The sequence below is a fragment of the Corvus hawaiiensis genome, chromosome 4, assembly GCF_020740725.1.
Source record: "Corvus hawaiiensis isolate bCorHaw1 chromosome 4, bCorHaw1.pri.cur, whole genome shotgun sequence".
Classification (NCBI taxonomy): Eukaryota; Metazoa; Chordata; class Aves; order Passeriformes; family Corvidae; genus Corvus; species Corvus hawaiiensis.
In genome coordinates this window covers 57,956,761-57,983,002 of record NC_063216.1, presented here as the reverse complement: position 1 = coordinate 57,983,002, position 26,242 = coordinate 57,956,761, and the positions used below count along the sequence as shown (strand labels likewise).

General features: G+C 38.8%; 1 protein-coding gene and 1 long non-coding RNA gene across 2 annotated transcripts in view; one reads left to right on the top strand and one right to left on the bottom strand.

The window, feature by feature from the left end:
* LOC125324491 (V-type proton ATPase subunit S1-like) overlaps positions 1-26,242 on the top strand; it is a 50,821-nt gene that overhangs the window by 7,540 nt on the left and 17,039 nt on the right. The window contains exons 4-6 of the mRNA XM_048300423.1: positions 4,868-5,061; positions 6,099-6,142; positions 10,673-10,758. Coding sequence (XP_048156380.1) covers positions 4,868-5,061; positions 6,099-6,142; positions 10,673-10,758 — 324 coding nt within the window. The remainder of the gene's footprint in view (positions 1-4,867; positions 5,062-6,098; positions 6,143-10,672; positions 10,759-26,242) is intronic.
* Positions 11,920-25,777, bottom strand: LOC125324493. Its single transcript, XR_007203005.1, has 3 exons — positions 25,767-25,777; positions 16,587-16,591; positions 11,920-12,050 (listed from the first exon to the last, which is right to left on the bottom strand). It is a non-coding gene; the product is annotated as an uncharacterized LOC125324493 (long non-coding RNA).

The following is a 26,242-nucleotide window of genomic DNA, read 5'->3' as shown; positions in this document are numbered from 1 at the left end:
TATTACCCCTCTCTACATCTATACTAAGAACTTCACATCTTCTTTGTATGATTGGAACTGGAGATATTAATCTCTTTGTCATATAACAGCATTTTAACACTGATGCTGGAAGAGAAAAAATTATGCAGAGTATCTACATGGGTTTTCTGAGGAATGAATGGGAGTCACAATCATCTGCACTGTAAGGATCAGTGGTTGTGTCTGCAGGCAGATGCACTGGTTCTTCTCTGCTATGCCTTATCTTCTCAGGGTTTAACATCTCTGCAATGCTGTGTCTGGGGCAAATTTTTGTTGCCTAACTACAAAACTGGTTTAATTTCAGGAGCTGTTTAAAATGCATTGCAATGCATGATACTGCCAGTTCCTAATAATGTGGTGGTCTTATTTAAGTAGGCCCTGGATGTTTAAGAGGAGCGTTATCAAAGTATTTAACACATTCTTCTTTTGCCTTGTAATCAGGACTCCGTCAGCACTGTAGATAGAGATTAAAGGCTTTAAAGTCTAGAGATGAGTCCAGAGACTGATGGGTTTACAAATCAGGTGGTGTACAAGGGGATTTGAGACCTAGTGAGGGCTGGTGAGGAGGTCCTCAGCTAAACAGAATGTCATGTTTAAGTAAATCTTTGTCTGTACCTGGCAGGTCAAAGATTTATACCTAAGTTTTTAACAATCTGAATAAATGTAATCAACTGTTTTCTTTCTGACCTTGCCTCTGTTCCCTCTCTGTCTTGGAGCTGAGAAATTTTTCCTTTTTATGGCTTCTTTAAACCTGAAAAGTTTATTTTTGCAAATTGCTCACCTTAACTACAGCACTTCCTACATTTGTTCTGTTGGATTTGGCAGTCTTAATGCTTTTCTAGTGTAGTTTGATGGAGGTGAGGGGCTGTAACGTGAGTGAAAGAAAATGAGATGTATAAATTACATACTTCTTTTTCAGCTAGATGCCCATAGAGAGAGTTTTGTCAATATCTACTGCATAGGGTTTAGTTCTTAGGCCCAGAAGAGGAACTTTATAATCATCCATATGGATGTAGCAGAGTCTACAAAAATTTTCTCAGTTGCTATCATATTACTTGAACTCCACTTGAGATACTTTGAGTAAGAAATCAATTCTTAATCAGTATATGAAAGATTGCAATAATATTTACACAACACAGGACCAAGTGAAAGTCAGGTCTGAATTTTCTCACTGGGGAAAGTAGAATCTTTGATGTTGCATAATCACAAGTTTTTTACCTACACAGTCTATATTATACAAATGATCGGTGAAGTTATAAGTTTTCCATTGCTCTCAAGCATCCTCCTTATGAACTTCAGAAATCAAACTTATTCATAAACCTAAGCTGGAGATTTCATTTAGAATGTATAAGTGCATGTAGCAGCATGTGTACTACAAGAAGAAAGTGTTATTTGAAAAAGAGTTATAGGCTTGTAAACCCCAGAAAGATTTGCAGATATTAGATTTGTTCAGCTGCATTAGCAGCTGTTCTGAGCTTTTGGTATGAATGGGTTTGCATGCAATGAAGGAGTCTTATTTCTAGTTAATACAAAAGGAATCTTACAGGTAGGTCATTTATCTTGAACTTTCAAACAACTTCTAAATTAAATAATAAAATACAAAGATTAGCATTTGGGGAACTTCTTTGTCAAGCAGTCACCTACCCTACCAACTATTTTTCTTTAATATTAGCTTTGGCTTTCCCCAGACAGTGCTCAGCTCCTTAGAACTGCAGTGTGTGTTAACACACTCCAATGAGTGGCCAGCTGTGCAGCTACATAATTATGACTGTAAGTCATTGCCATTTTTGGTCTGATAACTCCATCCTATCCTCACTCAGTGGTCATAGACTGAGCAGTCCTGTTTAGTCACGTGTGATACAGAGGTTCTAATAAAGTTTTAATTGTCTTTATTTTCTCTCTTTTAGTTTTATTATATTATTTCTTGACAAGGGAACATGGACAGAGCTGCATAATAATCAAGATAACAGTTCATAGATTTATTCAGTGACATGATGTTTTGTTCTCCAGCCTTTTCTAAAATATTATTAATATTTAATTTTTTCAATCCTAATCACTATCAGCCTCTGAATTACCATTTTCAAAGAGCTGTTGTAATTCTCAAGGTTTCATTACTGAAGGGTAACACTCAGTTCTGAGTCTATTACCTATTATTGTGTATGTAAAATCAGGTTTGTTTTTCTGTCACCCTGTACTGCGCTAAAATCAATTTACATTTAATCTTACCAGTTATTCAGTTGCCCAAGACGTTGTACCAGAAGCTGCTTCTGTGGTTCATCAGTCAGCCATTGCCTTTACTAACTTGAATAATTTGGCATAATGAGCAAGTTTCATTAGCTCAATATTTATCTTTTTATCAGATAGTTTAGGAGCATATGGAACAGAACAGACCCTAGTGCAGTAACAGATACTTTTTTCTACCCTTTCTTGCTAAATCTTTACCTATCCTTTAGCTACCTTCATGTGAAGACAGCCTCTCTCTGGCCAAAGCAGCTTAGTTTCTTCAGTAGTCCTTACCTCAAGACTCTGCCAAATGCCTTGTCTGGGTTCAAGTAGACTGTACCCTCTAGACCTTCCTTTTGTACATGCCTGTTGACTCCTTCGGATATTTTCAGCGGAATTGTGAGGCAAAACTTTGTTGTGAAAGCTACATCAAGTATTTTCCCCAGTATAGTCCTTCCTCATTGTTTTAGTCTGTATTTTATTCTTTGGAATGCCTCCTCCCATTCTTGGACTTCAGGTTTGCTTCTCCACAGTCCCTTGGATCTGTCTGTAACCCTCAGAAAAAAAAATTGGGTGTCATGTTTCCCACTGTACAGTACAGCATGGAGCTATTATTGTTCAGCAATAACTCCTGTAGCTGCAACACTGTTTATCAGGTAAAGTACATCAGATCAGTTTTCATTAAAATTATAACTTACAGCTTTATGTGTATATTTGACAGCAACAGCTACAGTGTAAAAGTTTGTGGGATAAATAATTGGAAAGTGAAAATTAAACCTTCCCCTTCTCCTTCCTTTTCCCCTTCCTCTCTCTCCCTGTCCCACTCCTGTTTCCTAGCTACTGTGTGCTTTCCTTTAGCAGAATGCAGAATCAGATGTTTTTCAATATCCTCTTCATACTCCACCCCCCTTTTGGAGTTTTCGTGTCTTGAACAAGCATGGTAGCTGAAATCCTGAAATGTGTAAAGCAACATATGAGTATTGTAAAGAAAAGTGCACAACTGCCAAATGGCAAGAAGGACAAAGCAGAGGCAAGGGATCAGATTGCCTACCAGAGGCTAATGAATTGATACCCAGCTGTGTCTTCCCTTCACATGAAAAACAGCTGAATACCAGGGGCTGGAAACTGAGACAGATGGCAGTGCAGCACTGGCTAGGAGCAGAGGCACAATTCAGATATTACTCAGTGATACACTTTATATCTTTTCTACATTAAATGAGTAATCTGCTTAATATATATCCTTGGATGAAGTGGCTGTTGCCATTCTGGCTGCTGCTATGGGACAAGGGATTAAAATATTGAAAATAAAATCATTGAATTGCTCAGAATTTCAGGTCTAAATTCAAATCTATAAACAAATCAAAATGAAATGTTTCATCTTTTTCTTCCAGGAGGTGCTAAAAACACTACTCAAAGACCTGTACACAAGATCAATGCTTTCTGCTCTATTTTAATTTCTGCAGTTACTTTTCTATCCGTCTGGAAAATCAGACAATGCTGCATAATCCTCCCTTATGAGCATTTATAGAAATGTGAAAGTACCTATAGCCTTTGCCTAGGAAGGAAAATGTGAGCAATTAGAAAGAACCAGAGCAGGTCAGAAAAGTGGTAATCAGTCGAAGAACAGACAAAAAGGAAAAAAGGAATAGTAGGAAAATGTTAGGAACACTGTAACTCTTATGTTTTCTCTCCTTTGAAGAGTTGAAGGGAGCAATGATAAAGCATCTTTGGTTGACACCTGGCATCAGGCCAGGGTCAACCCACCACAATGTCAAATATGGGCTACATTAATTTTGATCATTTTCAAATCTTCATCTTGCATTTTGTTTCCCCAAATATTTCAAGTTAATTTTATTATCAAGAAAAATGCTTGGAAAGATGTTTTTTGGCTATGCAAGTCCCAAACTTCTAGAATGAGAATGTTTTTCAATTCATTTCACTCAAGTATCTTTATCAGAAATTCAGCTATCAGAATTTTTAATAAAGTGAAAGATACCCTGATGCTTTATCTGAACTAATTCAGCCTGAGCTTTATAATTTGTACTTTGAGTATAAAGATGGAAAGTTTATGACATGAATTTTTTGTGTGTTTGTCTGGAGGCTCTGTAGAGCCTGAAATCTGCAGCTTTCTTTAATTAATTGTTACAAATTAGACACTTTCCTGTACCGTGTGCTGTACCACCAGGATGTACACAAATGCAGGGTGTTTATTATGCAAAATATGACTCCTAACTGAATGGAGCTGCTGGAACTGGAGGTGTCTGACATTGATCTTTCTTACCTCCAAGGGCATTTAGTTAAGAGAGTCATCTGAGCTTTGCTTCTGGCAGTACTCATAACCACTACACTCTTAGCTTGAGAACTTCTACATCATCTGTCTCTCCTCTTCCACCACATGTGGAAAGGACAGTAAAAATTTGGTGTTACTGAGTGCTTTAAGCTTGCTACAAGAAAGTTCAGGAGCAGCCTGCAGCCACCATCAGACTGTGAGAATTCACGTGCTGTTTACTGTGGTGGTTCTTCACCTTGAATATTAAATTAAGGATACATTAAAAAAAGCTTGTGTTTAATTATTAATCAGCTAAATATTAAGCAAGTAAATAAACTGTTCATAAATTTGTTACAGGAAATTCTTCAGTCTTCTCCTTCATCTTTAGTTTTGCCAGCTGTTGACTGCAAGGCTACCAAGTATCTCCTGAGCGTTCTTCAAGAATCGAGAGATTGGAGGTTGACACATGTAACTAATCTCAATGTCTCTCTCCTGGAAGTGAATGCATCTAACCCTAACTTACTGGTGGTTCAGCTGCAACCACTTGCCAGGTAGGAGCTTATCCCGAAGAAGAACTGACCCACATGTGTGTGTGATTTTTAGAGCTTTTGAAAATGTCAGTTGTATTCAGGAAATTCAAAAAAACAAAGTGGAAGCTTGTAGGGCTATCAAAATTGTTTCTCTTACAAGGATGAATTCAGTGTTTTTCAAAGTCCCCTGATAAGCTTACCAGGTGTAATAGTTGAATTATGTTGAGAAAGGCAGTCAGGCATTCCTATTTTGTCTGCCTCATTATATGAGAACAAAGGGGCAGCTAATAAAACTAAATGGCAACACACTTTTTAGCAGAAAGGCTCAATTACTTTACTCAACACATGATTAACCTGCAGAATTAATTGCTAGAAGGCATTCCAGGAGTCAAAAATACTGGCAGGATAAATAAGCAAGCAAATAAACCTACAGACAAACCTGAAGCTGATAAGGAGCCTGATTTTCCATCACTGTAGAAGGAAGAGGAGGGCTATAGTTTTTCATGTTTCCAGCTCTATGAGGACTGTGACCTAAGAGAGATAGGGAGAGACTGTTCCTTCAGGTGTATGTATATTTAGAAAAGATAAGGCATGGTTGCTCAGCTTCTTCTACTTACTCTTCTTCCCAGCCTGTTACTTGGGCTTTTGTACGCCGGTGTAAGGGGCAGATATCAATGTGTCCTGAAGAAATGCAATTCTAGCTGTCATGTCATTACACAAAAAGAGGCATAGTGACTATTTTAAGGAGCTCCTCTACAAATGTTAAACAATGGGCCAACACCAAATGAAAAAAAAGCTTCCCAGAGACTGATCAAAATAGTGTCAGCAGTATGGCTTCTCTGCTGCCTAGGTAGTTTGAGGGGTTTAAGAATCAGCTGAAGATGTGGTCCTTGTATTTTTAATGGCTTTGCAGAAGAAAAGGGTCATTAAGAGGAGATGAAAGAATGGCAGAGGGATTGACAGTAATCCTTTTATCAGTCAGTATCTTCATACACTTGATTCACATCATTCTTGCCTAGAAAAGATTTTTAATTATTTCTCTCTCTCTTTTTCTCTAGTGGTTTAAAAGACATTTCCACCCTGGAAGCAATTGCTGAAAATGGTAAGTAATATTACCTAGATATAACTAACATTTCATCACTTGTGTTTTCACTTGAGTAGGGTGTATTTTCTACTCTCTTGCAACTACTATTTAAAGGTTATTATCCCACTCCCCTTCTACAGTATTTATAACATGTGGTTGTCTTAGTGTTGGGATACTAAGTGTCTGATTAAAAATCCATGTGGATACTGCTCTGTGACTCGAAATGTCATGATAATTGTGAGAAATGAGACAACTCTTAAAAAGATTAATTTATTGAAAACAGAAAAATTGAAAAATTACACAAATTAGAAAAATATAAAAATTCGGGATCCTATGGCTCAGTAGATGGTATGCCCCAGGAGCGCAGGGATTTGAGATCTTCTGGCTGAGACAGCACTAGACCTCAGGTAGAGAAAAAGAACTTGCAGTGCTGGGCTGACTTTTAGCTGGTCCAAAGTCAAAAAAAATTACTAAAGACTCCTTAATAGGAGTAGGCTTTTAACACCCAGCACCGACGTCTCCCACAGCTAGCCCGGAGAGAGCAAGAGGGGTAAAGAGACCCTGCCTCTCTGCTTCATTCTTTTTATAGTCTTTGCTCCGCCCCCCCCCCCCCCCCCCCCAGTCCGCCCACAGCCCGCCCCTTCAGTCCAAGGCGATTGGTGCTTTCCCTTTGATGGATCATCTCCGCCAACCAATGGCTCATTGTTGTCAGAGGGGGTGGTATTAGTTGAGATAAGGGTGCTACAATGCCTTCATTAAAATTCAGGTATTCAGGTTGCCATGGAGCTTGCCTGCAGAGTAATGGCTTTGTGCCTAAAAATAGCTGCTGGCTGTTAGACTGGGTGGGGTTTTTTTTGGCCTTGGAATCAGAATGCAAGTGAAAACAGCTACAAAAAAGTATTAAAATACATCCAACACACCTCAAAACACTTGTAAAAGTATACAGCAAACACAGGAAAGGTAGCTCTTATGGTGTACCGGTGGTTTGAAGTTTGAAAAGGGCAACTCTCTTAATAAACTACTTTAAACAATTGAAAACACTGATAATGGAACTGGATTTTTGTACCTGGGCTGATGGGTTAATTTTAAGATTTAATCTAAAAATATTTAACTCAAAATTAATTAATTAAAGCACTTAATATGCAAAGACCAAGCACAAATAGGGATTTCATGTATGACAATAATTCACCTCTGCTTCAGGCATGAGCCTTTGCTCATTCTCTGAGCCCAAACCCTGCATCTCTGTACAGCTTGAGCTGCCTCCCTCGATCTGACCTTGCAGACTGGCAGCTGGAGGTGCCAGGCTCTTCTGGCAAATCCGAGGCCTTGGTCTCAACAAAGGGTGTCTGCGTGAATAGGAAATGTTTTTCTAATCTTTATAAAACAATACTGATGGCCTTCTTTGCCTTTGGTACAGTCTTTTATTGGTTTTGCAGTTTTAATAAACACTACTTGTTAAAGTTGAATCTCTCCATATAAGACTATAAAAAACTTCTCTTGCCTAGCATCTGGTTGAAAAAGAGGTGCCATACACAAAAATGGCACTGAGAGGTATCTCACTGCAGAGCTTTCACTTACTACTCCAAATTAGAAATTGAATTATGAAGGGCAAATCACTGAAGTGGTAGTTTGGGGGATTTACAGTGTAGTGGGCTGATAATTAAATAGTGTTTTTAATGCCTGTGACTGTTTCTGCTCACAACTGGGGTTATAAAATCAGAAGCAGATTTGAAAATCAGGGGAAAATACCTTAGTACTGAAATCAGTTTTGTATCCTTTTCTCTTTGTTTTTGCACTAGTCCAAAATGACTGAGTTTTATACTAAAACAAGCAGTTGGATTTTCATCTCTGAATTGCAGAGGAGTTATTTTGTCTTCTTTTCTTTTCCCCGGAGCATATTGGATATCTGAGACTTGATTTAATGTTGGTCTTGGCTGAACAGCAGCTTTTTCTTTATGGGACATTTCTTTCATCAGCTGCATAGATTCAAGAATAAGCTTCCCAAGCCCTAGGATCATAGTATCATAGAATATGCTGAGTTGGAAGGGACCCATTGGGATAACTGAGTCCATCCTGGCCCTGCACAGGACACCCCAAAAATCACACCATTTGCTTGACAGTATTCTTCAAATGCTTCTTGGACTCTGTCAGGTTTGGTCCTCAGCCATTTCTCTGGGGAGCTGTTCCAGTGCTCTGGGTAGAAAATGTTTTCCTGATATCCAACTTAAACCTCCCCTGACTCAGTTTCATGCCATTCGCTGAGTCCTGTCACTGGTCACGAGTGATGAGATCAGTGGCTGCCCCTTCTCCTCCCCTCACGAGGAAGTTGTAACTGCAATGAGGTCTCCCCACAGCTTCCTCTTCTCCAGGCTGAACGGACCAAGTGATCTCAGCTGCTCCTCATAAGGCTCCCCCTTCAGAACCTTCACCGTCCTTGTTGCCTTCTTTGGATGGTCTTTAATTGCTTAATGTCGTTTCTATATCGTGGCACCCAAAACTGCCCCCAGCCCTTGAGGTGAGGCTGCCCCAATGCAGAGCAGAGTGGGACCAATCCCCTCCCTTGCCAGGCTGGTGATGCTGTGCCTGATGCACCCCAGGACACTGCTGGCCCTCCTGGCTGCCAGGGAACACTGTAGACTCGTGCAACTGTTGTCTCAGGCCACTTTGTTTTGGGAAAGCAAAGTTAACAGATGACCTGGGGGAGGCTGGAAGGAAAGGTATGCCAGGTTTTTGGTTAGTATCAAAGTGTTAATCAGGAAGAAGGTGTGTGGATTAGGGAAGACATGCCACTTTGCAGGGCCAAGTACAAAACCTGCACTATTGTTCCCATGTAGGCACCTAATTTAGACGCTCTAAAATATGGTGGACAATCATTGGAGAATTTGAAAATACTTTATAAGAAAGGTAGAGTTCTGATCACAGGCAAACAAGAATCTATATCAATTCTGTTGTCATACGGATGTTCACAGAAGCTTCTCTGGAAGAAGGAATTACCTCTAGAACCTTCCCAAAGGCAAGAGTTGTAGATGTTACTGGTAACTATAGTTACATGTAGCTTCTTTCTGAAGGGAAATGCAAATAACATGTTATTGCATTTCAAAAAGCTGTTGGTTGCATTAATAAAAGAAAACCCAAACTCAATCTCTGCATTTTTCTATGCTTTTTTGTTGTTGTTGTTCTGCATATTTTTGCTAAGGCTGAGGAGAATTTCCAAAATCTTTGAATCCAGAATACAAAATCTTCATTATATAATGCCTTGGATCTCCACAACCAATGTAATTACGGCAGTAGTTTTTAGGCAGCTTTTTTTCTGAGTAAGTACATTTCTTATAGTAGATTCTCTTAGCAATAATTCTTAGTAGGAAACTTTACATAGCTGTGATTCTTGACTGGTATGAGGAAATCAGTTCAGTTGAAACCCTACAGGAAAAAAAACGTATTTTCATTCTTAAAAAAGCCAAACATTTTACTCAGCCAGGACACCATAATTACAGTAAGTAGAACTGGTTAAAAAGGATAATAATATAAACTCTTATTTTCAGCACATGCAAATAAAACACAATTTCTGTAAAGTATAACCTCGAAATCTGAGAAGTTTGTATGTCCAGGTTATAAAATATCCATCCATCAGGCTGGTATGTGAATGAGAAGTGGGAAGGCCAGAAAGAGTAAATGTGCGTCTGCTTGCTTGCTTCTCGAGCAGTCCCAATAACGCCACTAATAATGGTTCATGATTCACAGCTGTTATGCTCCTTATAAGCATAAGCATGTTCATGTTTCTGCATAAATTTTGGAAACATTTATCAGTTTTAAGTGTTTATTGTAACTGCCTGTGGTTTCAGAACTAGAGGAGCATCTTTTGTAGAGGCGTATTTGGACCTCTTTGAAAGGTTGTCTCTTCCTTATCTGACTTTTCCTTCCTTTTTCAGAAATATTCCACCATATATCTCCTTTGGCCTCCAAAGTAATCAGCAGGAAAATTTTCTGTGTCCTGTTGGGGGTGCTGAAGAAGGCTTTAAATCCACAGAAGGCAAAAGAAATACTGCTACCAGTATTACACATATCATGCCCCACACTAAACACCATGTTTTGAGTGTTGTGTCTCAGTGGTAGTTACATGTATTTTGTAATTCAAATAATAATACTGCTTAAATTTTATTACTTACTTATTGACTGGTCACTTGACTAACAGATTAAGAGATCCTGTTCACATCTCTTAAGTGATTTCTTCTGCTCTTGCTTTTAATTCCCTAAAGTTCAAACCTTAGGGTATGTTTTCCATTGTTTTACTTTTCAGTTTCAAAATCACCTCTTTTTCTGAATTGTTGTGGTTTTTTTATATTATCTCAATGAAATTGTGCATTTTTCAAGACACTGAGCATGTCTTATCCCATTTGTACCTATTGTGCCTAGATGGAATGAGCACTTAAGTGGCTTGAATAGACTGAATAAGCTTAAACATCTAGCTCATTACTTCTCCAACTACTGTAGAATTTTAGCTTTTTGATCTTACAGAGTTTGTTGAATTATACATGTTTCTATTTACAGACAAAATGATTGGAAGAGTGACCATGGATCTGCAGGAACGAGGGGTTCATTTTTCAGTAATTTATACTGCAGTGAGACCTTCAAGGGTGAGTAATCTGCAGTGCCTAGAACTGTCAGATTTTTATCATCCAACAACTTAATGTTTACAGAAGAACTCTGTAGATTATTTTCAAGATTATACAGGCAGGCAATCTATATTATATGAGGTTTTGACCAGAAATGATTGCATGAATTTTCATATATGATACCTATATCACATAACTATTGAAGTTTTACTATTCTAGGAGGCTATAAATCTGCCTTTGTCTGTAGAACTTATTACTGTTTTTAGGAACTGTAAATTAATTTTTTTTTCAGTTTAGCTCTAGTGGTTTTGTAGTGAGTTCTATGTGGAACGTTATCAAGCTTCCTAGTGTGGCGGGTTAGTATAGGCAGAGTGTTATTAATTAACTGAAGGCTACTAAAGTATCCATTTTAAAATTGATTGGCTCAATTTCTTTTAATGAATACTTGGTATTTACAACTGCAAGGTAAAATTTTCATCCTTTCTTATAGTCAGAATATAATTTATAGATCGCATCATATCACATTAACAGTAAGCAGCAATGCAGAATAGTTATTTATGCAGAGTTATCTTTTTGTATGACATACAGGTTGCAATCAAAAAGTATTCCATTTTTAATTTTAATGTGAATAAATGGAAGACAGTCCTGCCTTGAGGAAAACAAAATAGTTTCCATTAAGAAGAGAAACATTTGAAACATTAGGGCTGAATCCTAAAAAAAGCAACTTTGAGAGAAATATGTCTATCTGTTTCAGAGATAACACATCTGAGCTCCTAACATGATAATAGAATCACAGAATCATTAAGTTTGGAAAAGACCTCCAAGATCATTGAGTCCAACCTTTGACTGATCACCACCCTGTCAACTAAACCATAGCACTAAGTGCCACATCCAGTAATTTCTTGAACACCTCCAGGGATGGTGACTCCACCACCTCCCTGGGCAGTCTATTTCAATGCTTGACAACCCAGTCAGTGAAGAAATTCTTCCAGATGTCCAACCTGAACCTCTCCTGGTGCAGCTTGAGGCCATTTCCTCTTGTCTTATTGCTGGTTGCCTGGAAGAAGAGGCTGACCCCCCCACCTGGATACAACCTCCTTTCAGGCAGTTGTAGAGCGATAAGGTCCCCCCTAGCCTTCTCCTCTAATGGCTGAACAACCCTGGCTCCCTCAGCCACTCCTCATGTGACTCGCTCTTTAGACCCTTCACCAGCTCTGTTGCCCTTCTCTGGACTCTCTCCAGCCCCTCAATGTCATTCTTGTTGTGAGGGGCCCAGAATTGGACACAGCCCTCGAGGTGTGACCTCACCAGTGCTGAGTACAGGGAGACAATCGCTGCTCTAGTCCTGCTGGCCACACTGTTGCTGATACAGGCCAGGATGCCATTGGCGTTCTTGGCCACCTGGGCACACACTGGCTCATGTTCACCTCCAGGTCCTTTTTACTCACATAGACTTGTGAGTGTCCAAGTGGTACAGTGGGTCACTAACTGCTTCCTCTTGGATTGCAGGGTTCCATTTTTCTCCCAGTCCCCGTCTACCAGCTCAGGGCGCAGGTTGCCCTGAGGATAACCGGTCTTGCTGTTTAAGACTGAGGTAAAGAAAGTATGAGTACCTCAGCCTTTTCCTCATCCTTTCCTCAACCAAGTTCCACCCCCCCCCCTTCCCCACATCCAAGGATAGAGATTTTCCTTAGCTCTCCTTTTGTTGTTAATTTATTTATAAAAACACTTTTTATTATGTCTCACAGCAGTTGCCAGATTGAGTTCTAACTGAGTTTTGGCCTTTCTGATTTTCTGTCTACGTGACCTAATGACACCCTTGTACTCTCCCTGAATTGCCTGCTCCTTTTTGCAAAGGTCATCAACTCTTTTTTTCTCTGATTTCCTGTTCAGCAGGTCAGTCTTCTTCTCCCATTGACTCATCTTTTGGCACATGGGGATTGCCTGATTCTGTGCCTTTAAGATTTCTTTCTTAAAGTATGTCTAGCTTTCCTGGACTCCTTTGTTATCAAGGACTGTCCAAGGTAGAGGTTTTGTTGACCCCCTTCCTCCCTTCACCAAGAATCGAAAATTCTGTCATTTTGGGGTCACTTTGCCCAAGACAGCCTCCAACCACCAAATCTCCCACCAGCCCTTCTCTGTTCATTAACAGCAGGTCTAGCCGGGTACCATCCCTGGTAGGCTCACTCACCAACTGTGTCAGGAATTTGTCTTCCTCACACTCCAAGAACCTCCTAGACTGCCTCTTCACAGTGTTGAGTTTCCAGCAGACATCTGGCAAGTTAAAGTCTACCACAAGAACAACGGCTAGCGATCATGAAACATCAGCCAGTTGCTTAGAGAACATTTCATCTGCCTTTCCTTGGTTTAGGCAACAGGAAAGACATTTGTGCGATTGTCTAGATCTAGCATGAGACATGCTGACAGGATCTTGAGAGGCTGGAAGGTTTTCAGGAGGGAGCACAATGAAAAATGCACTTCTATTCTTATCACAAGAATAAAACCAAGAAAACCTGTGTTCAGTGGGTATGGAGGGAAGTCCCTTTATCTTATCTGAAAGAAGAGTAGGAGGCCACATAAATGGACTTCATAAATGTTCTTTAAGCCAGTAGTGGGTGAGCCCCTCAAAGGTGTTCTGTGTTTATTCAAAAGTAGTATGGGTTCTTGCACGGAGGCAGAATTTTGAACCTCCGACTATCCAACAAGGTGATCACAATTGTCCCTTCAGGCTCTGGGACAAAGGCTAATTCTACTGAAGAAAAACGAGAACTTTCTTCAGAAATTCACCCTGTGAAATTCATTTCCAGAGACTGGATTTTGAACATGAAACTTAGAATAAAAAACAGTAGCATGAGGAGGCAAGCTCACATTGATGTTCTGTGTACTGTGTGCTTTTGTGGCAAAGGACAGAATATTAGTCCAGAGCATGTGATCTGCCTTTTTTTCTATTTCATTTTTTAACAAAGATCCAAAATAAAAATTACTTAGTTATTGTGGCTCTTTACTGTTTGAAATCAAAGGTGCATGGGCATTCTTAGCTGAAAATTGCATTTAGAACAATTGGAATGAAAAATATTTTTAATTAATGAAAGAATTGGAATTAAGAGAAGGAATTTTTTTATCAATTTTAGAAGTTTTTTGAATTTTAAATCTATGCATATTTCAACAGTCTAAATTAAAGTAACTTAGTTTGAACAGCTGAAGCACTTCTAAATAATTAAAGCAATGTATTTTAAGATGTTCTACATTTTTAAAATACAAGCAATTTAAACTTTTCTCGATTGTATAAATTCAATACTATATAAAAACATTTGAAGCATTTTTGTCCCCTCACAATAACTTTAAATTATTTCAGTGCATTCAAGGTTATCAGCTTCTGTACAGAGCTATAAAAGGCAAAGCAGAATGTACTTCTGAGGGTTCATCACTGTATATTAGCATGTAACCTCTCCTTGGTATGTATTGCAGATCTTTGGCTGTGCTTGAACTGCAGAAGGTATGAACTGTTTCATAACCATAAGTGAAAGTACTAACTCCCTTTGCTTAAACCACAAAAACTATATTGCATGATCTAGAAGTTACAGAATCACTCCCCAGTGATAGCCAAGATCAGTATATATAAGAAGTAAAAGGCTTTAATCATGTTGAGAATGATTTTCAAATGCACTATGTAAACTCTATAGCTATCATTCACTATGGAAGATTTGCCTTTACTAGTGGCCTTATTCTTAGTGATGAAGGAAATTGGCTTTAGATATTACACTTAAAAAAAAAGGTAATCTCCTTCTAGTTAGGTAAATTAATTTTGTACAGTGAAGGTCCCAAAAAAATGGTGGTTTTGGGCTGCTTCTCTTCTGAAAGCTCTACCTACTTGCTCTTGGGCTATTTGTGGCTTAATAGCATCACAGTGACATATTCGTTTGTTTTTCCATTGCCTCAAGCATAGAAAAAGAAATGTGAGAAATGCATGTATTGGAAGAGGTTCCAGGCTGATACTGGCTTCAGAGAAAGTGAATTAATGAGCAAAACTCACCTTTGATTGAGCATCTTTTCTGATTTGATGAGCCAGAGCTGTTTAGTTTAGTCAGTGCAGACACAGATACCTTTAGGCTATCATAATTATCAGTTCATTACCCCAGTGCATGATGGAGATTTGTTCAGGCTGATTCTCATTCTGTTCCAGTTTCAGTGTGATTGGAGGGCTAGAGCACCTCTTCTGTGAGGAAAGGCTAAGGGAATTGGGATTGTTCAGCCTGGGGAAGAGAAAGCTTCAGGGTGAACTAATTGCTGGCCTTCCAGTACCTGAAGGGAAGCTGCAGGAAAGCTGGAGAGAGACTTTTTACAACAGCATGTAGTTATAGGACAAAGGAGAATGGTTTTAAACTGAAAGATCGTAGGTTTAGATTCAATATTAGGAAGAAATTCTTTCCTGTGAGGGTGGTGAGACACCAGAACAGGCTGATGCCTCATCCCTGGAAGTGTTCAAGGCCAGGCTCGATGGCAACCTGCTCTAGTAGAAGGTGTCCCTGCCCATGGCAAGGGGCTTGGAACTAAATGGTCTTTAATGTGCCTTTCAATTCAAGACATTCTATGATTCTATGATTTGAAGCTGGAAGGCAGAATTAAGACTCTGAATGAGACACCACTTGGTGACCTACCCGAAATGATTTCACTAACCAGTTGATGATTCCTCCTACCATCTCATAAAGGAACTGCCTTCCTCCAACAAAGCAACTGCTGAGTCTTGTGGCTCTTGTCCTCAAATGCTTTACCTTGTAGGTCTAGCTGAGTTGGGATCTCTCTGGCTGAGAGAGAGATTTGTATCACCTAATTCTGGGCAAGTGAAGTCTGTATGTCTGCGTCTGAAGTCATCAGCCAGGGTTCTCTTCACAATCAAGTACTTTTTAGGGTATGATCCTTCTGACTGTTTAGTAGGGGACCACTGCAGGATGAGATGAAATGCACCCTTAAAGGCAGTCATCACGCTTAGGTTAGATCTTGACATGTACATATAGTCAGACAGCTCTCACTCAACATTTCTCATATTTTTTTCCATTAAAAACCAGAAACTTATCCCAAGATGTCAGGAGTGTCCGGCCAGGGTTTTCCTTCCCTTTGAAAAGCATTTGATAGCTTATTTTTCTTCATGAGAACCAAACCCCCTGCAGTCCTTGTTCTACTTTTTCATCAGGAGTTCTCATGAATATGTGAATTTCTGTGTTCTTGGGGAGTTTGATCAAGGTCACCTCTGTACTTGTGCGTTCTTCTGGTTAGTTTTTTGGCTCATGGTTGTGATGCATAATTTTACCTTGCTGTTGTAACTGGAGAAGTTAAAAAGGCTGCCGTGATTTAAAGACAGATATGCTTCAAATCATAAATCTCATCAAGTCCCCCATACTTCCAATCCTCATAGGTGTCCCTGTAACATTTTTGCTAATTTTCTTCTGAAACTGCAAGACAGTTTTACAGTTGTTATCTTTTCCCAGTGAGATCAAATGCTGAGGGACCACATATTGCTAAAAGGAAATTTATGGCTACATCCCAGCTGATACTCATTTTGTTGACTCCACTCTTTAGAGATGCATTGTGAAATGCTGTTTAAATTTTCTGTATTGCCATTTTCAGAGAGCTTCAGTTATCATCATCTTTGGACTCCTTCATTCTACAGGCTGTCTGCTCTGGTTGGTGTTTCTATGTGTTGAGTCTTTGATACCACTCAGAGCCAAGCAGTATGAGTTATAGGAACTTCATACAGCTGGAAGTAACACTGGAATCTGTCACACAAGTGGTTACTTTTGACACTTAAAAAATGTCTCTTGGAGGTATCCTCAGGTGCTACTGATGTGGACCCCAGCTGAAAAGAATATGAAAAGTTTTTATCTGCTTTGACAATGCTTGTGGTTATGTTTACTTTGTTTCTGCCTTCTATCTAATGCATTTTTTAAAATGCATCGTATTTTGCTGTTGCATCTTCCACTTACATCCAGCTCCCCTCTGTTTTGTTGACTATTCAGTTTAGCACTCTGAGGAGACTGAATGCTGCAACAGCCACCCTGCTGACTTCACAGCTTCTGGCTAATGGAATGCTTTTGATCATTTAATATACTCAAACATTATATAACGTGAGGTTTGCCATGAATAAAACATTAGAAAAATGCTTATAATGCCATTTCAGGAGTTGGGGTGTAGATTAAATATCCTCACACATCCTTGAATACAGGAGTCGCCTTTTTCATTTAGTCTTGTATTTTTATATTTGAAGGAGCAACTGTAGTTTGACATAGCATAATAAAGCATCAGTGTTTCCAGCCTAAAAGAAGAAGCAAAAGGAATTCCTTATCCTTTGGTCCTCTTCTCTCCCCACTTAATGAATGGCATTATAATAAAACATAAACTTTAACTTGTAGATGAAGCATGTACATTTAGTTATTTCCTAGCTAACTCAGTTTTGAGAATTTTTTTCTGACACAGGTAGAGTATTTTTAAATAACTACAAAAGAACTGCTTAAGGCAGGTTGAAGCCAGTTAGTTGTCACTCTAGATGAACAAACATTTAGCTAAATTAGTTTCCAAATTGAATGATAAAGATGTGAGAGATGCTTGTTAGCAATTCTGTATGATTCATTCCATGTGTTAGTGGGGAATTCAGAGAAATAACTGAAAACTAGTGTTTTACCTTTAAGTCTAGACTTTCCACCAGGGTGAGTTAAGATGTACTTACTTTAAACATTTTTACAGATTTAGCTTAAATTTTATATTTATATATATATGTGTTTATGCACTTCAGTGCTGAATGAAAGGCAGCATGGAACTAAGCTATTATTTTTATATGATCAGGACAGTTTCGTTATTTTCAAATGCTAAGTTTTTAAGGCATAGATGAAACCTGTACAGATGTTCCATATAGATCAAATCAGAAAGTTGTATTTATTTTGCATTTTAAGCTAAGGACCAAGAAAACTGGGGTGGAGGAGTGGGATGGTAGAGAAGGACACAGGTGAGGATGAAATGTTTCTTACAAAAAAACCCCAGAAACTGGTAAAATATAAGTATTTTAAAATTGCGATGAGTATTCTAGAAGTTATGGCCATATATAAGCAGAGGTAATAAATGTAATCATGCAAAATGAAATTAAGGTATATGGGTAAAATAGGATAGAATAAATGGAATGTGTAACTGTAAAAAAGTGTATTTATATGACATGTTGGTTAGGCATGCTAAACACTTTGGAAGGAAAATGCCTGGGTAAAAAAAGTGTTGGAGTGACAGAATAGAGCTGTAAAGGACTGATACTGTGTCTTGAAGGAGCTTTGGATTCCAGGAGACAAAGATAAATATTCTGAGAATTCTGGAGACCTATTCTAAGAACAGTGTTTGAAGACTGAGGTTGAACACAACATCCAAGTGATATGTCTTTAACATAAGGATTAAAATAATCCATCTATCTGTGATTTGATAACTTGTCCAATAATCTCCACTAATTATGTTGACTGACACTGTTTATATCTGGAATACAAACTGTTTTAACACAACATAATAAAAGGGCAAACTGTGTCAAAAAAGGATTTTCCCCCACACCCTCCTCCCCACATGGAAGCATCCCAAACTGTGTCATAATTAACAGAGTGAAAGAGGTGAGGCTATTAAAAGTAATAGTCATGCTTCAAAAAGCATGGTACTGTATGATACAGAAAATTAAAAGGAATATAAATTCTTTCAAATTTAGTGCAATATCAGATGGCAGACCTAAAGAGATTCAGAGGAATAATGTGCACAAGACCCAAAAACTATTCATAAAAACACACCAGACAGGAATTCTTTCAGAGAGCACTGGATCTAATAAAAAAGAGGAACTCAGAAAAATGAGTGACAATGCAAAGCCAAATGTCCTGTGTGTTGATCACTGGTGTGGTAGAACATAGAGAAGTTCTCACGTCAAGCACTTTGTCAATAGTCATTGAGCCTCAAAACATTTTGCTGCTACTCAGCTGGCATTAGAATAGATCAATAAAATTAGTAGTGTCATATCATCAAGGTCATGTATTATTCACCTAAGTTTAAACTAAAGAAACTGCCAAACTTTCATCATGATTTCTAATGTACAATTTTTGAATTACACATTTATAATATATATGAAAATTATAAAATAGTTTAGCTTTCATCCCAGAGGAGCAGGTTCTTTCAAGTGTGAGATGGGGCTTGAGAACAAGCTCCTTCTGTCTGGAGCAATACAACCAGGAAACCTACCTTCCATACTGACAAAAATGGTTGAAACTGTAGTTATAAATATGTGGAAGAAAATACAGTGTGGTTTCAGTGTTCTCTAAGAGGTGTAAGATGTGCAAGTAAAAGTGACTGTGTTGCTAGAGTAAAAAGGATAAAAAAGTAGAATTATTTGGTAACAGGAATAAAAAATTTAAAGGTAGGAAGGAAAGGATTAAAATAAAGGATTTATATTCACAGTGGGGAGTATTTGCCAGTGGGATTCTGTGGGGATTGATGTTGATGCCTTTGCTGTTCAGCAGAGTAATTAGTATGGAAAGGGGGCTGAAATCCAAAGGTGCCAAAGTTTGCTGATGTACTGACAAGTTGGAGGAACCACTCACAGCACTGCATTACTGGGTGATAAAAAGAGAGATACAATCCAGTCTAAAGAAAAGTTACATGTAAGGAAAACCTTAAATATATATATTACGCTGTAGTGAGTGGCTGCTGTTTCTCAGAAGAGGGACTGCAGTACAAATGTGGGTAGATCTCTTAGAACATCCCAGCAGTCAGCAGTAGGATGAATAGCAAGCAGAGTGCTACCCACCATTTGGAAAGGAGGAGGGCAAAGCAGCACATGTCAGCTCACTAAGCCCTTGGTGAGTGCAAGTCTGCCAGTGGAATAGCACATGTGGTTCACCCCATCTCCAAAGGATACAGTAAAGCTACAAGATTAAAACATTTCAGCTAGGAAAAGTGAGGGAAATTCAAGAGGGAAATAATAAGTAAAACCACCAATTACATGGACAGGCTGAACAGGAAATATTACTCATTTTCTCTGGAAAATATCCATGGCAATCACCACTCAGACCATAACATGGGAATTTAGGGGAAGCAAATTCCTTTCAAGAAAAAAGTGAACTATTTTTGAATGACAAAAGCACACAGATTTCAGTGATTACATAAACTAACTAATGGAAGAAAGGCAGGAAAGATGGATGGAAAGAAGATCCTATTACCTGTGTTAATTTGAATGCAACCTTCAGCCTTGAAGCTTTCTAACTCAAAGATTACAGAAGTCAAAGAGGGCATCCTAGGACAAGTATTGTTTGTATTTACCCTTTCCTTATTTCAGCTGCCAGTTACTATCAGGAGCTCTGGCTGTGAGCTTTGCCCTCACACAGTTTAGCTGGTCTTATGTCTTGGCAGTGGAAGGTTGGGATATTGACATAGCATTTCTCTGGGACAGGAGTGTGAAAGGTAATATGTAACTTATTTAACTAAAGGCCAAGAGCCAGAAGAGGCAGTCAACAGAGTAAGCAAAGCTACACTGTAAGAAGCTCATGGACTTTCCTCCTCATGCTTGCCTATTAGGTTGTTGTAGAATTGCCACCTCTGAAAATGAAAATAATTGCCACCTCATAAAAAAAAACCTGCTGCACATAAATAATTGTTCTGCTGGCAACCAGGAAATCCATCAGGAGAAGTGACTGTGTCAGCTGAAGATTGGGTAGGTGCGAGCTCAAGCTTGGTGCAGTCTTCCCTACTTTCAGTGCAGTGAAATGGGCTGGATTCTCAAGATCCATGCGATTAAGCATCTGCAAATTGCCTCTGGGAGCTCTGAATCCTTTCCCCGTTCCTTGCTACTGCTGAGCACAGAGACTTGTGTCTTCAGTGCCTTCTCCAGACACAAAAGCCCACAGGCATGATCTTTTCCACAGGGAGATATACGTTCCCATTTTAGGGAAGCAAAGGGTTAGAAATGGGAAACGAGTACATCTCTCCAGAGGATGACAGTGTATGTGCATCCACCCATGAGATACCTGGGGCTGAAAAGCCAGGAGCTGAGAGATATGTGGCTGTATGGTTGGGTGGCTTCTGCATGTGGTCAGAACTGCCTTACGCTAAATATCTACCTGCAGTACTTCTTGTCTTCCTTGCCTTCATATGAAACTGAACTAAAGCTTGTGAGAGAACAAGCTGGTGCAGTCACAGGGATGCCCCATGCATTGAAAAAAATTTGTATCCTGGATCATTTGTTTTGTACTGCAGCCTCTGTTGTCTGTGCTAGAGACCTGGCCGTTAGAAGAACAAAGACACACTTTACCAACACGACATAAAAATTTGCTCTTAATCAGTAAATGCAGATCACATTTCCTGGCAAGTGTGAGATCTGATGGCAAAATAACAAAGCCCTAAGTTTTAGTCCATCCAGTCTGTAATACAGATAGGACTAGTTAGAAGAAACCTGGATTATTTCATTTTCATTTCAAGTGAAATTTCATATTCTGTCTTTCTTTTCACTTTACAAAACTTCTTGAAAAAAATTATTTTCTTTATGTAGTGCCACAGAAGGTTTTGATTTTGGAAATTCAGTGTTTTGTAGTAGGAAGACATTTTGTTGTGCTGTTCTAGATCTGCTATATTTATGCATGTAGTGGCTATGTTTTTCTCTACTTTTTAACTCTTACCCTCAATGTGATCCCCTGAAGTATTAGACTGCTCAAAGCCATCAACTAATAATTTCCAACCATTTGTAAAAGTAAAGAGAGGCCATCATTATTCATACATAGCCACTGTGTATACAAAACCATGGAATCATTAAGGTTGGAAAAGACCTCTAAGATCACAGAGTCTGTCAGCCTATGCAGCCATTTAAACTCCTAAGTGCAGCACACATGCCTCTAAAGTTAGCATAAAGAATGATAATTTCTTAACAGAATTTTCAAACATATTTATGGTTTTAGCAGAGGAATATGTCTTTGCTTTAGGGATGGATATTGAAATGCTCTCTCTAGAAGTTACTTTTATGAAATCTAAGGTCTTTTCCATAAAAATCTGTGAACTTGGAATTGCATGCAGGTCTCTTTTCAAAGTTTGTACATTAGAGTTCTAAGCATACAAAGCTAAGAAGTAGCCAGTGTGTCAATAAAAGGTTAACAGACTGCTAATGCAGTGTTTTGGTATTGAAACACAGAGCTTATTTCTTTCTCAGGACTCCATTACCCATTCCTGCTAGCTGACAACTTTAAATTGAAACGGATTTCAGTCAACTAATACATGATATCTTTCTTTTTAGAAAGCTGTCTAGTTAGAAAATTGACTGATAAAAGAAAGTTGTGGTATTAATATCCCTTGATAAAATAGTCTTGTATGGTCAGACCCCTGTAAAGTACAGCAGAGCTAGAGGCAATGGTGGGAGAGCTCTGGGACTTGCCAGTGCACCCCTGGACTGTTAGGTGGGGATGCTGTGAGAGAAGAGGCTAATTTGCCCTGGGTGAGGTTGACAAGTCACTGTTTCTGCTGGGATCCAACCTAGTACTGTAGCACTGCTCTGAACCATGCCAGCCTGCCAACTCGCTCCAGCTTCACACGGGAATCTTTGTTACTGAGCTGCTGTGTGACATTTGTCCTTAGCGTCACTGGTAGACCAGAAAAAAGGCAAGAAACGAATCCCTTTCCTGACAAAATGCCCCAGGCATATTTTTTAATTTGTTGGTGGAAGCATTGCTTTAAAAGCTGTACATAAAGTGATGCCTGACATCAAATTTGATGTTACATGGCATATTTTGTTCTTGTTCTGTATTTTTTGTTTTATGAAAGCCTCAATGTTTACAATTTTGTTGAAACACTGCAACTATTTTTCTGTTTTGTGATTTCTGATTTAGGCCAAGTAATTGAGCGATTTCCTAAATTGATATTTAATGAACCAGAAGAAGTACATTCTACTCTTTAGTGCACTACAGTATGAAAGTTAAACATCAGTTATTTTAACAGCTAGATATCTCTTCTTCTGGGGCTTTCAGCCAAATCACTTGCAAAATTCTGCAACAGAACAGGGAGGGTGTCTTGCCTTATGTTGAGCGGAACTTTTGGAAGGTGAATGTTGGATTCTGCTGTGCCTCCTCACTGTTAAAAACTACTTCCTTCTCCCCAATACATGATTTCCTTATGACCCTAAAAATATTCCTTGCTCCTGATCCACAGTTCTCAGAATGTGAACTTCCAGCAGGAGTAACTGACTGTGGTTGAACCAAATCCGCAGCCAGGCTTGCCACTATCTGGCACTGAAGCTTGGATATGATATTGGAACAGCAATGGATATCAAGCTGCTAAAGCAATTCCACAAGAATGCTGGAAGGAAGCTGGTGTTTGTTTTTTAATAATCCTTATGTTATAAATTTCCATTTTGCAAAGTTTCATATTAAAGCATTGTAACAAGGATCCATAACTAGCAGACACAGAGGTGGTAGTTCCACCTAACTTCTGGGAATGATTGCCTGCTTTGGTCTCATTTTGGTTTAGTTGATGGGCTAGAGGCAGGTAGGAGAGAAGGAAGTTATGAAATGGAAGTTGATGACATTGGCTGAGGTGTGTTAACTGGGAGATTTAACTAAGTTTTGGTGGAATCATGTCTATTTCGAGAAAAACTTGAAAGAGGAAGAAAGATTTATCAAGAGAAACAAAAGCATGGAAATCTTAAAAAAAGCATGGCTATTATTTCTGAGATTAGCTTTGTCTAGACTTTCTGATGTGGATTTCATTTCTATATATACACCTTCTAGCTTACATACCCTACTGTCAGAAAAATTATATGGATATTAAGTGCAAGAAAGCAGAGTAGAAGTTAAAAACATTTTTATCGATTTTCTGTGAAAAAAATGCTTGTTGTAACTTCTCTGTCAAAGAGATCCAAGCTGCTAGATTTATTGGCCAGTTTTGCAGATTAGTCCTCCTAAATCCTGCAGGATCAAAATATTAAGTAGAAAAAGGGAGAATTTTAAGGGTCTTCAGATTTTTAATTTCCCTGTGACTAGCCTACATCTGGGACAAACAGTGCTGGCAACTCTCCCAGCACTATGAGTAACACATTTTGGCTGCTGTCTGCATTTTTCAATTAAGTAACCCACCAGACCCCCATGCAACCTCTGTACAACTCTCACTGCGTATCTGTTCCATTTTATTGCAGCTGACACTCCTCTATCCTTTTCCATATCTCCCATAGCAACTTGAATTCTACATATGGACATAAGAAAGTGGGGAAAACAACCAGTTGGAAGTGGGTATTCCCCTAGCAGTCTAAAAATTAAGCAAAATCTGTAGCTTCTTTTATCTCTACGGCAGAATTGCCTGAAACAGGGCCCAAAATCTAATGCTCAACCTGGGGACATTTGCATCAGCAAATATTCCTTGAATGATACATCTGGTAGATTCTTTTCAGGATTAATTCTGTTTTACAATGCAAGTTCTTAATACATTTCTTTTTCTCTCTTTTGTATACTGCTTGCAAAGTCTGATTTACTAAAAAGGTGTAAGTTAGTTTTAACACTTTTGATGACCAATACATTGTTTTCCTTGAAATAATTGTGTTTGGGTTATTTGTCTTAACTAAAATTTAAGGTGTTGAATTAAGTGTAGTAGCTCCTTCCAGCTGCTATTCCAGCTTATACATATTCTGTTTTACTTTCTAAAATCAGGATATTTTTATAGTTAAAATTCCTGCTCTTTCTTATGTTAAATGAAAAAGTTTGGTATAAAAATCCATTGAAAATTGTATCAAGAAAATAACAGGAAATAGATATTTCTTCAGAAAATTTGGACTACATTTACAGACATGCAGGTATGTGCCATAGATTGTCTTATTTTGAAACCTTTCAAGTGGAGTGGTTTTCACAAGTGCCACATCACAACACCCTGCTCTGGGTTCTGTTGCTTGCATGGTCCCTGCTAACTCTCTTGTCTCTGCTCAGTGTCGGAGGCACAGAGTAGTTCCATTCTCTGTAAATGACTGTCAAGAGATCTTTTATCCAGCCCAGTGCTGCTAAGGGACAGGCCTGTGAAGAAGCACATCTAGCCATAAATACGTGAGCTGATACTGCAGATTGTGTTTATGCAGGCCATTGAACTGAGCAGCCCAGTAAATACTGCTGTTTTATTGTCTCTTCTAACAGAAGATCTTGAAGTGCTTGCTCATTACTTGGGTGCCCTCCACAAGTCACAGCAGTTCTATCAGTTATAAAACAGAACATGATGTTTTACAGTGACATCATTACCTATTACTGTAAGACGTGCATTTTGACATTAACATTCGTGTCCCAGCCTTGCTTTTGTGAAAAACCCTGAGTGATTTAGAACACCAGGTACAAGCTGATTGTCACAGCTGCCAAGTCATTTGCCTTGCTGGTAGAAGTGTGCATGGTTCAACAGGGAAGCCATCAGATACTAATGTGAGACAATAAGGTTGGTCATATGTCTTGCAAGGCACCAAAATGATAGTAATCATTGTTAAAAAATGAATGCACATTTCTGTGCATTCTTTTTCTCCTGCTTTATCAGAGTAATAGTAGAGGAAAATATAGAGGGAAATAGAGTCAAGGATTCTTCTGAGAAAAATACTATGCTATTGAAATGTATTCTGATGTCTTGTTTAGGCTTACAGTTGCTGTACAAGTACATGAAATAGGGCTGGAAGGGACCCTAAAGATCATCCAGTTCCAATCCCCATGCCATGAGCAGAGACACCTTCAACTAGACCAGGTTGCTCGAAGCCCCATCCAACCTGGCCTTAAACACTTCCAGGCCTGGAGCAGCCACAAGTCAGCCTAGAGGGGAAGTAAAAAACAAAACCCCAAAACATTAGAAATCATAAAAATGTAAACAGTTAAAACTTTCAAAAATAGAGGTAATTGGTAACTCTGCTTAATGTTCTAGATTTTGACAGTTTAAAACACTGTTATACTGTAGTCTTCCCCTGACAGGTGAATGAATAAGTCCAATCAAATATATTTCTGTTCACTGCATGTGTGATTTTGTAAAGTTGACACCACAAAGAACATTTTTACAGTTATACCAAATTCTAATGCTTGCCTTTCAAATTGCTGACCTTTAGCAGTGCGATTGCCTGCACTGCAGATTCGTGATGCGCTATCCTTCAGGAAAATGGATATATTAGCAGGGATGGTGGTGATACTATCCATAGTGAGACCATGATGCCACATCAAGTAGAAAACATGGAGGAAAACTGATCTGTTTTTGTGGGAAGGAATATGAAATGACAGTTTCAGAAAAAGCATTTGAAATGTGCGGATACTTGGCTGGGGTGTGAGTGCTGAGTGGCTTCTGATATGGCACAGCCAAACCCCAGAAAGAGGCATGATCTGCCCTGCACTGAGCACATGGCAGCCTCCAAGTGTCATTTTTTAAAGGTCATCTTGCAAAAAGAAGATTTTGATGGTCCCTGTTAAAGCAAATTGAGAAAATGCAAGCATACAGTTCTTTTGGTATCCTGTCAAAAGAATTA